The sequence below is a fragment of the Zootoca vivipara genome, chromosome Z1 (assembly GCF_965207765.1).
Source record: "Zootoca vivipara chromosome Z1, rZooViv2.hap1.1, whole genome shotgun sequence".
NCBI classification, from domain to species: domain Eukaryota; kingdom Metazoa; phylum Chordata; class Lepidosauria; order Squamata; family Lacertidae; genus Zootoca; species Zootoca vivipara.
Window position 1 is genome coordinate 14,154,154 of NC_142583.1, and position 17,296 is coordinate 14,171,449.

General features: G+C 44.2%; 1 protein-coding gene across 3 annotated transcripts in view; it reads right to left on the reverse strand.

Annotated features, from left to right (window-relative positions):
* ARAP2 (ArfGAP with RhoGAP domain, ankyrin repeat and PH domain 2) overlaps positions 1 to 17,296 on the reverse strand; it is a 126,310-nt gene that overhangs the window by 18,081 nt on the left and 90,933 nt on the right. For all 3 annotated transcript variants that reach the window (XM_060278929.2, XM_060278927.2, XM_060278928.2), the window contains 5 exons: positions 15,513 to 15,660; positions 11,299 to 11,367; positions 8,395 to 8,469; positions 7,059 to 7,176; positions 2,440 to 2,568 (listed from right to left, as the gene is read on the reverse strand). In XM_060278929.2, coding sequence (XP_060134912.2) covers positions 2,440 to 2,568; positions 7,059 to 7,176; positions 8,395 to 8,469; positions 11,299 to 11,367; positions 15,513 to 15,660 — 539 coding nt within the window. The remainder of the gene's footprint in view (positions 1 to 2,439; positions 2,569 to 7,058; positions 7,177 to 8,394; positions 8,470 to 11,298; positions 11,368 to 15,512; positions 15,661 to 17,296) is intronic.

Below are 17,296 nucleotides of genomic sequence, written 5' to 3' on the forward strand. Positions count from 1 at the left end.
ACTTTGACGTGCTTTCGAACTGCTAGGTTGGCAGGAGCTGGGACCAAGCAACGGGAGCTCACCCGTCACAGGGATTCGAACCGCCGACCTTCTGATCAGCAAGCCCTAGGCTCAGTGGTTTAACCACAGCGCCACCTGGGTCCCTGGCAACCATCAGAGATAGTAGTCATTAATATCCTTGCCCTCAATAAACGTGTCTAATTCTCTTTTAGAACCTTCCAACATTTCATTTTTAAAGTTTCCAAATCTCTCATTTTTATCAGCCCCTGACTGAAGGAATATAAATATGTCTGCATTAGATGGGAACCACAATGAATTGGGGGGTTGGGGGATGTGTTGGATGAGAGGGGTAAACTGACCTTCAAGGGTACGTGCCCACAGAGTTCAATCCTCCACTTCTTTGAGTTTGGGAGTAGCCTCCCTTTCTGGACTTTGCTATGCATTATAACCAGTTGCTGTATTTGGAGTCGGGGAGAGATTTCTCCCCACAACTAAATTGGCCAACGTGGAGTTTTTTGCCTGCCTCATGACAACTGTCACAACTTTGATGGGTAAGGCATTAGGTGACGCCTTAGTTGTGTTTGGAGGGAAAGCTGTAAGTCTCTGCCTGCACCTCCAAGGAAATGGGGTATTCTGTTAAAGCAGGCATCCCCAAACTGCCGCCCTCCAGATGTTTTGGCCTACAACTCCCATGATCCCTAGCTAACAGGACCAGTGGTTGGGGAAGATGGGAATTGTAGTCCAAAACATCTGGAGGGCCGAAGTTTGGGGATGCCTGTGTTAAAGGGATCTTGGAGGAGCTGCTACTGTCTAAATGACCATACGGGGGCTAGGGCCACAACTCTCCTCCAAAAGGTGAACCAAGTATGGTAGCACCTATTTGATGTGCAGTCGTACCTTAGAAGTCAGAACAGAATCCATTCCAGAAGTCCATTCAACTTTCAAAATATTCAAAAACCAAATCGCGGCTTCTGATTGGCTGCAGGAAGCTCCTGCAGCCAATCGGAAGCCGCGAAACACCCGTAAGATGTTTGGCTTCCAAAAGAACATTTGCAAACCAGAACACGCACTTCCGGGTTTGCGGCGTTCAGGAGCCAAAATGTCTGAGTTCCAGGGTGTCCAGGATCCAAGGTACGACTGTCATAGGACTTCCTCACTGTTGGTTCGACCTCTGTCCAGGCTGGTTTATATAGTTTACACCCAGGGCTTCTTTTTCAGGGGGAACTCACCAGAAGTCAGTTCCGGCACCTCTCAGGTGGGTAACATTGTCATTCTAAGATAATGAGGGAGGTGTTCATTGCGAGTTCCAGCACCTTTCTTTCTAGAAAAATACACTGGTTATTTCCAGTGTCTAAGCCAAAACTCCTTATATCCGCAATCAATAAAGCAGTAGCCTAATTTGAACCAGGAGGCAGTGAGAGATTTTACTTTCTTGGGCTCCTTGATCACTGCAGATGGTGACAGCAGTCACGAAATTAAAAGACGCCTGCTTCTTGGGAGAAAAGCAATGACAAACCTAGACAGCATCTTAAAAAGCAGAGACATCACCTTGCCGACAAAGGTCCGTATAGTTAAAGCTATGGTTTTCCCAGTATTGATGTATGGAAGTGAGAGCTGGACCATAAAGAAGGCTGATCGCCGAAGAATTGATGCTTTTGAATTATGGTGCTGGAGGAGACTCTTGAGAGTCCCATGGACTGCAAGAAGATCAAACCTATCCATTCTTAAGGAAATCAGCCCTGAGTGCTCCCTGGAAGGACAGATCGTGAAGCTCAGGCTCCAATACTTTGGCCACCTCATGAGAAGAGAAGAATCCTTGGAAAAGACCCTGATGTTGGGAAAGATTGAGGGCACTAGGAGAAGGGGACGACAGAGGACAAGATGGTTGGACAGTGTTCTCGAAGCTACGAACATGAGTTTGACCAAATTGCGGGAGGCAGTGCAAGACAGGAGTGCCTGGCGTGCTATGGTCCATGGGGTCACGAAGAGTCGGACACGACTAAACGACTAAACAACAACAACATCAATTTGAACCAAAAGATTGTTGCCAATAGCAGCCATTCAATTGCACTGCACAGAGTGGGGTGGCAGGATCATATCATCTGGGCACGCAGTTCCCTTGGTTTATTTTATTCCAATAACATTTGGCTCCTTCCAAGACTGAGACTTATTTTCCTGCTGCCTATGATAGCAAGATAAGACGCCGCTCTCTATTTTTCAAAAGAAACCTTCTGTAAGCACACTGCAGTTAATCTATCAGTCTTGGGAAATTATAGGGCAAGGTGATGGCTGCACTCCAATGGCCCCATACGACACTTATCTCACAGAAACCTCTTTGAAACTTGAAAGCTCAGCCAAGATTAACATATGAAAGTCTTTGTTGGGAAGTGACATGGAACATGACATTCTTTCTTAAAAATGAGTTTCTCTCATACATACCGTTGTATAGCTTCATTGTGTCTGCTGTCAGAAACTTCTTTACGACAAGATATGCACTGCTGGGGTTAGGCAAAGAACTCCAATGGAGAATTTGCTCTAGAACATTCTCAGTATAATGCAAAGGTCGTTCTGGGAGGGGAGAGGGACAGAAAAAAAGCCGTAACTAAGTAAGATTAAATTCTTACTTTCCATTTACCATAGCTTCCATTGTGGATCTTGCAATATCACAGAAGTCAAATTATGTATTCTGGCTGGCACAACTATGTCAACACAACACTTACATCTGTCTATACATCACATCGGAGCTATTTGTACATAAAATATACAACCCTCTTCTCTTTTTAAATAGTATCTACAGCAGTGTACAAATGTAAAACAAGGAAGGCTGATAACAGTGTATTTAAAAAATGATTCAGCATGAAGTACAGTGGAACCTCGGTTTATGAACACCTCGGTTTATGAATTTTCGGTTTACGAACGCCGCGGACCCATCTGGAACGGATTAATTCACTTTCCATTACTTTCTGTCACGGTGGCCGGAGAAGGCTACTTCAGAGTAACGACTCTACACAGCTCTGCATTTTATCTTTTATTGGTGCTGAGTATTTACAGTGCTAATGGCAGTGCTATTTACAAAGACACATCTGTTCAGCTTGAATCAGAACCTCCAAGTGGCTTTTGGCGCGTCTTGCGCCAGCATAACAACTTGGGGAGACCCATCCTCTTCCCCCGACGCTTTCTGCGAAGTTCCGGAGTTGTGGGGACTGGTCTCTCCCCCTTCCTTCCTCCTTCCTGTCCCACCTGGGACGATGGCTCTTCTACCCTGCCAGAGCCTTGGACACCACTTCCTGTTTCCCCACTTGAGCTGGAGCTTTCCCTCCTTTCAGCCTCGCTCGGGGCTGGGCTGGAACTCAGGAGGGGAGGGGCTTCGCGATATCCCTTGCCCCTCACACTTTCAATGGGAAAGTTCGCTTCAGTTTATGAACGCTTCAGTTTATGAACAGACTTCCGGAACCAATTACACCCCTGCTTCGGGTTAAGTACGCTTCAGGTTGAGTACTCTGCAGACCCGTCTGGAACGGATTAATCCACTTTCCATTACTTTCCATGGGAAAGTTTGCTTCAGTTTATGAACGCTTCAGTTTATGAACAGACTTCTGGAACCAATTGTGTTCATAAACCGAGGTACCACTGTACATTCACTCCTGCCTTCATAGATTATGCAGACCAGCTGTGATAGAGAGAATCACACAACTACAATGTTGACTTAACGGAGGAAGGGGCATAGAAACTGTATCCTAAAAATCAGAAGGTGTTGACGTAAGGGTTGCAGAAAGAAAGAAAGAAAGAAAGAAAGAAAGAAAGAAAGAAAGAAAGAAAGAAAGAAAGGGGCCATAATATAGCAATAATTTCTCCTTTGCTACTTGCTCCTCCTCCTAGAAATCACCTTTATTTCTTAGATGTGATGGCACTTATGCATGCAGCTGCCCATGCAATCGAGGACCAGACCTGAAGATAGGATCCTGTTCTACATGCAGAGCTTGCCTAAGTAATTAAGAAGCCTTATTAGAATCAAGTGTTGAGCTTACACAGACTCCTCTCTTCAGGCCTTCTCTCTGACTGCATGGACAGTGGGGAAGGACAGCGGATGACTCTCTCGCTGGATCATCACCTTGTCGCGGTGAGTGGGCTTGCACATTCATTCCTATGACTCTTGTGAGCAAAGCCGCTGGGAGTCTCATACTGCCAGCAGGGTCACCCAAGTTGGTAAGGTCAAAGGGGAAGAGCTAGACAAACAATGATCCAAGAAGTCCTCAAGAGGCGGAGGATAGCAAGCGGTATGTTACAATGCCTGTGAAGGCGGATGAAGGCTGCAGCAGATAATAATCTACCGGTCGTCGTGATACTCATGCCATTGGAATAGAGCCTTACTGTGAAGACTGTGCATTGGTCAGCGTGCACTGATCTCCACACATCAAACAAATTCATGCACAGGTGTCTTCGCCTTTACCAAAGGTGTCATGGGCTTTGAAGGCGCTCGAACTCAGGACAAAAGGGAGAGGAAGGCACGCTTGGCAAACCCTCACCATTTTCAACTCCTGCCCGGAAACCTATTTCCCCACTGTGGAAGGACATGTGGATCCAGAATTGGCCTCCACAGTCACCCACGGACTCACTGTTAAAACCATGTTCATGGAAGACAATTTTACTTGGCTACGAGTGATCGCCAAAGAAGAAGACAGCGGATGAGGAGGAGGAGTAGCAGGGGGGGGCATCTCCTTTTGGTCCCCCCAATAACATTGGGTCCCCTCCCAATGTTCAAAAGTAGCAGAGAAAGCCAAGCATGGAGCTCAGCATGGCACAGTGTCAGTGGCTGGCTCCTTCTCCTTCTCCTACCACACAGGAATAGGAGCAGCCCCTGGCAGGTGGCAACAGCAGTAGCAGGAGCCATGGCCATTAAAGCCATGGTGCTACCGCATTCTGCTCCACCCCGAGCTCCTCTGACATCCTGACATCTCGTGTGTGACATCACATGCTGCACGATGTCATTGCCCCCCCCCCGTGGAGGAGTCAGTAGACACAGTCAGGGAATTGTGTGAGCTAAAACACTACAGTAGGCCTTGTGACAATGGCTTGGTTCAAATGCCATGGCTTGGCATAAATATGGGAAGAGATTGCAGCCAATCCCTGGTCATTCTGCTGCTACTCTGAGCTAAGCCATGGTTTGATTTAATGTGTTGTCTGATCCTGGGCAAATCCCAACAAATCAGACAAATCACGAACTGCAAACCATAGGACAAATCTTGGTTACAGTTTGCAGTTTACAGTCGTACCTTGGTTGTCAAACGCCTTGGTACTTATCCATTTTGGCTCCCGAACGCCGCAAACCCAGTTTGTGAATGTTCTTTGGATGCCGGATGTCCAATGTGGCTTCTGCAGCTTCCGATTGAGTGCAGGAAGCTCCTGCAGCCAATGGGAATCTGTGCCTTGGTTTTCTAACGTTCTCAGAAGTCGAAAGGACTTCCAGAACGGATTCCGTTCGACAACCAAGGTACGACTGTATTTGGAGAGAGGCAAACCACAAGTCTAGGACAACATGCTAAGCCAAGCCATGCCTTAACTCAGTACAGAGCTCCAACTGTGAAGGAGCAAAGCAGTTGTGATTTTCTTTCCATGAGCCCACACACTGTGCTAAACCATGGCCTGGCTTAGCATGAAATGTGAACCAGACTACATCCCAGTCTTGATCTGGGATGCCACCAAACATGGCATTTCTCCAACAAGTTCTTCAGTTTTTACAGGTCTTTACAACATGAAACACATCCTCCCTTGTTAGCAGGGCAGAAAACTCATTATGGATTGAATTGTTGCATGTTTAAACAGTAAAAGGTTCTGAAAAATTATAGCAATTTTTAGAAGGGGGGTACTGCCTTAGCAGGAGTATTTAAAAAAAGGATAAATAAAGGGTTTTGTTTAACCCTTGCAGCAGCTGTCTTCCAAAACCAGTTAAACTTAATGACAATTTACTCTCACACAAATATAACATCTTATCTTCAGTTCCACCTTAAAGCAGCAGCTTCAGTAGAAAAAAGCAGCAAAACAAGACACATCCACCAAGAATGTGTGTGCTCCCAGAGCAAACACCTACTGCTTTATTTATAGTTGCGTTGAAGACCATCTGTCATAATGGATTATATGGTACATAAATCATCCTATTGAAATGCATTAGTTATTTTACTGGCAACACACCTCATTTGCAAACTATCCATCATATAGAAATTACTGCAGGAAAAAAATAAAATAAATTATATACTAGAGACCCCATTTTTACAGCAATCCCTCTGTATAAGACCAGATAATTTTGCCAATTATTTCTGCTGGTATATATGTAAATAATTCAGTTTATCTTTAATATTTCAGTTCCAATATTTCAGACATCTAAGCTGTCAAACTTACATATACCATTATTCTGCTCCCAAGGTCATTATGTGTCTTCCGGTAAACAGCGAGAGAGCTATTTGTTCCAATCCAACAATAAATACCAGATGGAAATTGCTTTCTTGAAAATGTAAGGTTTTAACATACTTCTCTTCTCAGAATTTGGTTTCAGCTAGTTAAACAAATTCTAATTTTTACTGAGATTTCCCTTTTTTTCTGTTTTTAATATTTAACTCCCCACAGAGCTGAATTGCACCTGAAAGTCGTTTTGCTTGGTCCAAGGTCCTACTGAGATGCATCAAGGTGGTATCACTTCAGAATGCAGATAGAGGAATGCTGAGGTCCAAGATTACATGTATACAGTGTTGTTGGTTTTTGTTTTTGGACCTCATCATTCCTCTATCTGCATTCTGAAGTGATACCCTTAAGTACCCCCTGAAAAAAAGCACTGCATGTATGTCATAGAAGTCATAAAGAAGTCAAGATGATATGGCCAAGGCAGCCCTCAGCACTGTGCGCCCTTAAAATAGCTCTGGGTAATCAAATTAGATTTAATATTTGCATCTATTCCAAAAAAAATGTTAAAAACAAACTACCACAGCCTTTTATACAATGAAAACATCACAGAACGAATAAATACAGATATACAAAGACAACACCAAAATAGGGAAGTCACAAACCTAGCTCTCCACTTTCAATCACTTCAAATGTAGCCCACATATCATCTTTATGGGGTGTGATGTTTTTTATTCCCAGTATGTCATTTGTCAATTCTTCTGCTTCCATTATTGGTGATACCTGCATGGAAGACCACAAATAGTCCTGAAATCATTAAAATAGGCCCTAAGACCGTAAATCGTGCTGGAGGTTTATGCTCTCAGTCACAGGACAAAGACCAGCCCAACTTCTACAGCAAGCACAACTGCAAAACAATGTTGATACATTTATCAATTTTTTAGCCAATTCATCATTTACTGGGCAACAAAATATTGGAAACGACTCATTGTTTTGGAAAAACAGAGAGGGGTCCTGATAGCATTCTTACCATAGCATTCTTACTTAATTAAACGTTTCTCAAAGTCTAGAAGAAAATTTCTATCATAGGATTTCTGCTGATTTACTACTTATTTCTCCAGGCTTTTGAAAGCAATTTCCCTGCTTTATTCTACGGTCATACCTCAGTTTAACTACGCCTCAGCTTAAGTATCTTCAGTTTAAGTACTCCGCGGACCTGTCTGGAACAGATCAATCCACTTTCCATTACTTTCAATGGGAAAGTTCACTTCAGGTTAAGTACGGACTTCCGGAACCAATTACACTCATACCTCGGGTTAAGTATGCTTCAGGTTGAGTACTCCGCAGACCCGTCTGGAACAGATTAATCCACTTTCCATTACTTTCAATGGGAAAGTTCGCTTCAGGTTAAGTACGCTTCAGGTTAAGTACAGACTTCCGGAACCAGTTGTGTTTGTAAACCGAGGTACCACTGTATATGCTTACAGAAGAATGGAAAGCAACAATATTTCTTTTGATATAAATAAATGGTTGAATTTTGTTTTTGTTTTTTTAAAAAATCCTGGTTGTATGCCTTGGGAAAATCACATTTGGTTCACCATATGAGAACAAACTGGTATGCTTTTGCTATGTATGCACATCCACACATAGAGCACCCTAAAGTCAGAAAGGAATACTGTATTTTTTTCTTTAAATCCTCTGTGTTGGGGTTTGAGAGCAACCCCAACAAACCCACGGGTCTTGCTTCTGAGTAGATATGGTTAGGCTTGGTCATTTTAATCGGACGTTAGCCATGGCGAAAACTGAAGCATGTCAGTCTTTAATTCAGATTAGGTACCATCCTGAACAGTTTTGTCTCTGTTCCGCATTGGGTCTCACCTGTGCCGCACACACACACACACACACACACACACACCACATTACCCATGAGTAAAGCAGTCCTTCGCAGAAAAAGGGTGCCACCCCCGGTTGAAAGAGTATAGAAAAATAAACGATCCAAACCCGTATTATAATGCTGCAGTCCGGCTCCTTTCTTTCCACATAAACTTCAATTAGCATGTCTCCTGCCTGGGAAACCTAGAATAATAGGTAGTTTACAAAAATGGAAATGTTAAGGAGATAATCCAGACTTACGCAGCTATAGTGTCATGCTTTCCTCTTGCATGCAAATTTGAGGGCGGCAGAGGGTACTCCCATACAACCAAACTCCACACCAGTGTTCGAAACTCCCATTGTTCTAGGTGTGTTTTGCGATGGGAATTTCGTTCACGCAAGCAGTTTCTTAGCTTTGGGTTCAGTACTGCGCCAAAGATTTCAGATTAAAACTGCAGAGTGGAAGGAAAGGAGGACCTTTTCCTGCCTCCCCACTTCCAGCTACTCTCTGAAGACTGGAGACGAGACCCTCTTAAGAATGTTAGGGGGTTGGGGCATGGGAAGGACTAGACCAGGCATCCCCAAACTGCGGCCCTCCAGATGTTTTGGCCTACAATTCCCAACTTCTCTGAGCACTGGTCCTGCTAGCTAGGGTTTGGAGATGCCTGGACTAGACCATGTGAAAAATGAACACAATATTTTAGCTGCAGTTCATTCATTTTCAGCTTTGTATTGCAAGCCCATGTGCTAACTCCCTCCCCCTCCCCCCCGCCCAGAATAAGGAGACACAACACAATGATGTATGGGATAAATTAGGTCAAAACTTTTTTGATTTCAGATGTAGGAAACCTTGGCTTAGGCACTAGACGGCATCCCTCTCATCCCCAGGGCATACAGGTGTTGTGGGGGACACAGCAAAACGTGAAATTTACACAGCATGCCCCACACTTCACCGATGCTGAGAGTTTGACCTCACGCCACCGCTCAGGGCCAGTGACTCCTGCGACCACCCTCTTATGGGCCCTGCAAACGCCATCGCATGGGGGTGCATAACAATGCTACCCCCCATTCCGAAGATAGACTATAGGATACCGTCCAAGGTGACCCATGAGGGGATGGTCAGCAGGAGCCTGCCCTTACCTGGCCCTCGCTCCTCACCCCAGCCAGCCACCGATTGGTCAGCTGGGTATGGGGGCGGAGTGACGGTCAGCCCAAAGGTGGGGGTGTCACCCAGGCTTGGGGGAGCCCTGTGCAGGGTCTCAAACCCCACACACCGCTTTATTGGTGAGCGGTAATTCTTGTTATTTAAAAAGTGTGCCTAGACACTCCATTGTTGCATCCATAACCTAGGTTTAAGGTGCTATTCAGCTCAGAGCTTTCATATCTCCACACTCAACGTTCCTTTCTTATACATGCTGAACTGAGCTCATGTGACTACATCTGTTTCCACATTTGGGGCACAGATTTGATATATGTCATAGGCCACTCTTCCCCAGATGTGGTTTGCCCTTAGAATCTAAGGCTTAGATACACTTCCAGCAAATTGGCTCTACCCAATGTCTTCACCAAACCGTTCTCTACTGTAACTAATGATGTTGTGGCCATATTCAAGCCCAAACCCAATATGCTGTTGGCCTGTGTGGTTATTCATCTCCTTAGGGAACTGTGGGGTCACACAAGCCCCTCATCACCAAAAACCTGGAGGAGGAGGAAGTCTCTTCCTGACAGGAGGTAGAATTTCACCAGGGAGCAAATCAAACTACACATGCAAAAGAATGAAGGAAGACAGGATTTCCTATTCACACACTTGGACCAGTTTAGAATGCCACAGGTGCTCATTAAGTAGGGTATGCAGGAATGTTAATTTTGACCCAAAAAACTCCACACATGTAACAAATTGTGGGTGTTGCCCGACATGAGGATAGGGGATTGTTACAGTGCATGAGCTGGGGAGGGTAAATTTCCCATGAGATGGAGAAATATATCTGTGCTTCTAGGATTCTAACTGCATCTATTGGAAACAATGAGACTTTATTTAGAGGAATTTTCTGTAGATATACTGCATTTTCTGCAGCTAAAGCCCACAACATCGCTATGTTTGAAAGAGTCACATAATGGAGAAATTAGGACTTTAAGGTCACAGTGCCTTCTGAGAATTGAAACTAATGGAATCATTTGCGAGGGGGGGGGGGACATTACAAAGCGACTTTGAAGAAAGCTTCTTAATTATACTGGCAACGATTCAGAAAAAAGCCTATTTCCTGGTGAAATTTGCTTTTTAGATGATATTACGGAAAAAAGGTTGGAGGAAAGAATGAAGTTGACATTTGATTTCCACTGGGCGTATGTAAACAACTGAGCATTCGAGGAAGGGAAAAAATGTGTTGCAAATTACAGCAGCAAACAAAAACAGCTGGCAAAGTGTCTGGTGGGCAAGAAAAAAAATTGAGGAACTGTTAACGAAGTGCCAACTGGAACGGAAAACAAGGTCATCGTAAGTGACACGAGAAGTAGGAGATTTTTCTTTGAGTTGAAATAGAAGTTTGGGCTAAATGAGTTTTATTTTTCATTTGGCTTTCTATTTTTAATCACTCTGAAGGTAGATTAACTGCTCCTACCAGACAAAAAAACCGCTGTTTATTTTCGTATTGCCAGCTGCCTTTCACTTCTGTACGGATAGGTGCTGTATAAAATGTACTGTAACATCTATATACTTTTATTTTAGACTTTTGAAGGTTAACAGAGAAGGTTGGCTCATGCAACCAACAACCAGGTGCATCACCTGAATAGTTTGTGTAAAACAGCTGGATATCAGCTCCACTTCGCGGATTCTGGCTTTCTTTTAAAAAATAGATAATGCTACATACAGAAGCAGATCACTGCTCCATCTAGTTCAGTATTGTTGAAACTGACCATCAAGGTTTGAGGCAAAAGTCAGTCCCAACCCTACCTGCCTTTCCACTTACAAAATATTTGCCTTACTGCTGAGTGACAGCTCTTCCCCTGAAGAAGGAAGCAAACATCATTACTCACCTGAGTATCCTTCCATTTGGTAATAAAGCTATTTTCAATATCCATTTGCTTCACTTGATCTTCATGCACCTGTTCATTAAAAAATGGCAATATTGGTGCCTTTATTTATTATTATTATTATTATTATTATTATTATTATTATTATTACAATTTGTATGCCACCTTTCATCCGTAGATCTCAGGGAAGTTCACAACATAAAAATACAATTAAACACAAACACATAATAAAAATAAGAGCAGAAACAAACCAATAATCCCCTCTCCCAAAACAAATTTAAGGGTATCGGATGTGAATAAGCCAAAGGCCTGGTTGAAGAAGAACGTTTGCAGGGGTTTCCTGCAGCCAATCAGAAGCCGTGCTTTGGTTTCCGAACGTTTTGGAAGTTGAACAGTCTTCCGGAATGGATTCTGTTCAACTTCCGAGGTACCACTGTACAGCTCACACCTTCCTTTACAGTTGGCCACATTGGCTGGGTCTGATGGGAGATGGCAGCCTTTCATCAGCTAGAGAGCTACCGATTATCCCTATGGCCAGAGGAACAAGCGCAGACCAGGACAACTTGAGAAAACCAGAATTGAACTTGCTGCTGAAACGTTTCACACAGTTTAAATAGACATAATTCCAAAATGCACACCTGTGTGTATTTGATAAGTTTAACCACACCACATTAAAAAAAATATAATAATGACAATACCTTTCAGGGAGTGAAGAGCCAATCCCAGGTGAGGTAAGGGTTTGTTCCCAGCTGTGAGTGTTTTTAAACATTTTGGGCAGAATCTCTACCAGGAATTTTTCAAAAATAAGTCGCATGAAAGCAAATGGCAGCTGTGCACAAGCACAGCTAATAGTTCTCTTGTACAGCTCTCGTACATTTTCATAGGAATTGCACAAGCAAATATCCTGGCGAATTGCGCACCCTGTTCTTATGCATTTGATTTTTATTGCTGCCTGTTTTACTGTTTACTTGCGTTCCAATGTTTATATTAAAACATTAATGTGGCCCATAGGTCATCTCGCTGGTGTAATTAAAGTGCAGAGGAAAATCTGTTTATCCCCCTCCAGGCATTTCAAATTGACTGCAGGTATTTTAGCTGTTGCCTTTCTTTCTTTCTTTCTTTCTTTTTCTTTTTTGGTACGGTTTTATCGCTGCTGCTTTTATTGTTGTTTTATGGCATCTATAAGTTATATATCACTTTGAGTACCTTGCCCAGAGGCAGAAAGGGAATTAACAAATTTTCTAAATAATAGATTTTTATTCCTATTTCACAGTGAAACAATTTGAGGGCCCTGTCAGACCCAAATGCAGATGATGATAATGACTCGGAAAATAAACAGAGTAAAATTGATGTTCACGCTAAAGGATTTACAGCGCAATTTTGACCCCATGCTGAAGCACAGCTGAAGGGAATTAGGGTGGAACATACCCGCAACTCCAGCACTTCCACTTCATAGACTCTGGAAAGCTCTGCAGGTGTCGATCTATCAACACTAATGTTCCCTTGTTCCTATAGGACATACACGGACTGAGTCTCCAGCCACCATAGATATTTTAACTTCCTTTGGTGGTGTCAGTGGAAGGAACAGTATTAAAAATGAATTAGTAACTGCTGGGGGTGGGGGGGGGCGGAATTAAAAAGCCACCACCCCAACTTCTGTCCTGGCCTATGTAAATAATAATAATAATAATAATAATAATAATAATAATAATAATAATAATTGTCACAGGGTCGCTGGCGGCTACTCTAGAGTAACGACTCCGACACGTTGCCTTTTCATGCTTTTATTATGTGCAGACTATTTACAGTGCAGAAGCTGTACAATGTACATGTTCTCAGTCTGGGTCAGTACCCCGGAATGGGGATTCCCGCGTCTTTTTCCAACAAAGTAGTCTGGGAATCCCCAATCTCCGCCCCCTTTTCTTCATGCGCAGCTCCGGAACTGGAGGGATGGGTCTTCTAGCCGTGTTTTCCTGCCTCCCTCTTTCCCTCTCCCTTCCTTCCTCTCCCGGTCGGCGCAGAGGCTCTGTGACCCTGTCCGAGCCCTGCCCTCTACTTCCTGTTTCCCCGCTAGACTCATCTCCTTCCCCGCTCCCGCTTGTGCTAGGAGATGAACTGGTGGTCACGATGGGAGGGGGGCAGTCTATAGCTCCTGTCCCTCACAATAATAATAATAATTGTGCCTTGCCCATCTGACTGGCCTGTCCCAGCCACTCTGGGCGGCTTCCAACATACCGTATTGACCTGAATATAAGCCTCACTTTTCCCCCAAATTCCGACAGTGAAAAGTTAAAGTGCAGCTTATATTCGCAACCTTATGGTATGCAGCCAGGAGCAGTGAGGAATGGAGTGGCTTGTATTCAGGTATTTTTTATATATATTTTCTCCCCCACCCCACCCACTCCAATTTTAAAGGTGCGGCTTATATTTGGGTTCAGCTTATATTAGGGCCAATACGGTATATAAAAACATGATACAGTATTACACATTGAAAAGCTTCCCTATATAGGGCTGCCTTCAGATGTCTTCTAAAGGTTATTTAGTTACTTATCTCCTGGACATCGGATGGGATGGCATTTCACAGGGTGGGTGCCACTACCAAGAAAGCTCTGTCTGGTTCTCTGTAGCTTCACTTCTTGCAGTGATGGCACCACAAGAAGGCCCTAGGAGGAGGACCTCAGTGTCCAGGCTGAATGCTGGGAGTGGAGATGCTCCTTCAGGTATACTGGGCTGAGGCCGTTTAGGGCTTTAAAGGTCAGCACCAACACTTTGAATTGTGCTCGGAAACGTACTGGGAGCCAATAAAACTCTTTCAGGACCAGTGTTATATGGTCCTGGCAGCCGCTCCCAGTCACCAGTCTAGCTGCCGCATTCTGGATTAGCTGTAGTTTCTGTGTTCTCTTCAAAGGTAGCCCCACATAGAGCACATTGCAAAAGTCCAAGTGGGAGATAACCCACTCTGGTGAGACAGTACGCAGATAGGGAGGGTCTCAGCCGCCATACCAGATCATAGCTGCCAAGTCCCCCATTTTTTGTGGGAAACCCCCTGATTTTAATCCGTTTCCCGCTGTTCTCCCAAATGGAAGAAAAATCCCAGAAATCCCCCAGATTTCCTACCTGCCAGAGGCTCCATTTTGGGTGCTGGCGCCGCCCGATTTCCAGTGCCCAGACATGGGTAGCGCAGCACCGGAAGTCACTTCTACCCATGTCCGGACATGCATAGAAGCGACTTCCGGTGCCACTCCGCCCATGCCGGGGCACCGAAAATCAGGCAGAGAGGCACCGGAAGTTGCTTCTACGTATGTCTGGACATGCGTAGAAGTGACTTACGGTGCCGCGCTACCCATGTCTCAGCACCAGAAATCGGGCGGCGCCAGCACCGGAAGTTGCTTCTACGCATGTCAAGACATGCGTAGAAGCAACTTCCGGTGCCACACCACTGCTGATCCTGGATTTTTCAGCGGGAGACTTGGCAGCTATGTACCAGATGGAGCTCGTAGAAAGCCACCTCGGACATAAAACGGGCAGGGCTCCCTGTGTGCAGAATTGGTTCCACTGCATACTTTTCAATGGACCTCTTAGCATATTGGTGTGTGTTTTTTAATTACCATCATCATGCTTTTTAAAGATACACGACAAGAATATTCCTTAAAAGAGAATGATTTTTTTAAAAAACAACAACAACAACAACAACAACAAACACCCCAAACCTTGTTTTAAGCAGCTGTGGTTTGCTTCTGTCCATGTTCTTTAACTCTCTCTTTCCCTCCTTCTACTGTCTCCCATACTACTGCTTCTAATTTGTATACTCCTTGAGTACAGGGACCTATTATTTTCCTTTTTCCTTATGAAACTCTCCGAGCGCTAACTACATCAGGGACAAAAAAATATACCTGCATACAGGTAATCTAAGATGACCATCAGATGGTTCCCCCCCCCTCAAGGGAGGACAATGGGTGCAATGAAGATATTCACAGCAACCCATAAGTTTAGGTTTAGCTGCTCTGAGTCAGTCCAGCTTCAAAAAGAAAATGCTAAAATCAAAATCCTTCAGATTGAAAATCAAAGAGAGATATATACTGGAAAAGGTGTTTTTCAGGCCTGCTGAAAGCATTTCTGAAGAAGAGAAAAAATGTTGTAAGATGCCCCATTGCTGTTTTCAACCATTTGCTAAATTGTATTATTGGAGAAATCTGATAAATGTGCTGGTTACTTACATCAAAGAGATGCACATAATTTATAATCAGGTCTTCGATCACATCGACTTCTTCACTGGTTTGCCCTTTGGTCTGAAACAAGCACGCTGAAAACGCCATGGCTAGATTGTGAGGATCCATGTGATTGATTTCCGAACACTTTTGTACCCTGCGCAAAGTTAATAAATCCATTTAGAAGGCTTCAGTAGGCATTGGCTTGTGTAAGGGAATAATCTCCCAGCCGTACCCCACGACACAGCATGCATTTCCAACACAGCAGCTCAACTTAAAAGAAGGCACCCATTAAAATGAAATTATGCATCTCATTTTTTCCTAGATCATTAACTCACAATTCTCTTGCCACCTGTTTTTACACAAACAGATTGTTCTGCCTTTACACAAACAGATTGTTTGAGTATGGTGAAGTTGCTCCCTCCAGCTAGGCCAGGGTACAGGACTGTTTGAAACAGTGAACAAGCCAGCTGCCTTGGGAAGGTCAGAAGCAGAGCAATATTACAGAAAACACCAAACCTAGTTGCTTCTTCTCCCCATCTGGCAATCAGGTATATACTCTGAAGGAATGTAAAGTCCACCTTCTGACCACCAGCTATCTTATTCAGCAAACGGGACGTGGGTAGTGCTGTGGTCTAAACAACTGAGCCTCTTGGCTTGCTGATCAGAAGGTTGACAGTTCGAATCCCTGTGATGGGGTGAGCTCCCATTGCTCTGTCCCATCTCCTGCCAACCTAGCAGTTCGAAAGCACACCAGTGCAAGTGGATAAATAGGTACTGTGGCGAAAAGGTAAATGCCATTTCTGTGAGCTCTGGTTTCCGTTGTGCCAGAAGCGGTTTAGTCATGCTGGTCACATGACCCGGAAAGCTGTCTATGGACAAACACTGGCTCCCTCGGCCTGAAAGCTAGATGAGCGCCACAACCCCATAGTGGCCTTTGACTAGACCTAACTGTTCAGAGGTCCTTCACCTTTACCATTTTTTACTTTATTCAGCAAACATCCTCCACCACCACTAAGCTTGTGAGATTTCACACCTTCACAGCCAGAAGGGCTAGGAACACATTTTTGTAAATAAAAATAATTCAGAAATCTCAGAAAGTGGACTTTCCCCCATTCAATAGTGCATTGAATGAACCCACAGAACTACTCCATACATAGTCCTGGACTTGTAGAATATTAATGGTGAAACAGACAGCTCCCAATTCCCAGACAGCTAACTGATGTGACTCCAATGTCAGCTACCTCCAAGTTCGGCTACCGAGAAGCAGTATATGTGAAGCTGCTGTCCAAGACAGTTTGGGAAATGGTGGTTAATTCAAAATACAGCTGTTCGGGCATTGTGAATAAACACACATCTGGCAAGATCCATCACCAAGTGAAATTCACCAGCAGAAATCAGCCCTGAGTGCTCACTTGAAGGACAGATCCTGAAGGGCTTTGGCCACCTCATGAGAAGAGAAGACTCCCTGGAAAAGACCCTTGGGAAAGATTGAGGACATAAGTGGAAGGGGGCGATAGAGGACGAGATGGCTGGACAGTGTTCTTGAAGCTACTAACATGAGTTTGGCCAAACTGCGGGAGGCAGTGGAAGACAGGAGTACTTGGCGTGTTTTGGTCCTTGGGATCACGAAGAGTCGGACATGACTAAATGACTAAACAACAACATGGACTGGATTGTCATGGCTAGCAGTGACAGAGCATAGCACCTAAGAGCTGCCAGGTTAAAATCTTGCCTCACCCATGAGTTCCCTAGATGCCCTTATGCAAAGCACTATTCTCAGCGTTCAGGGG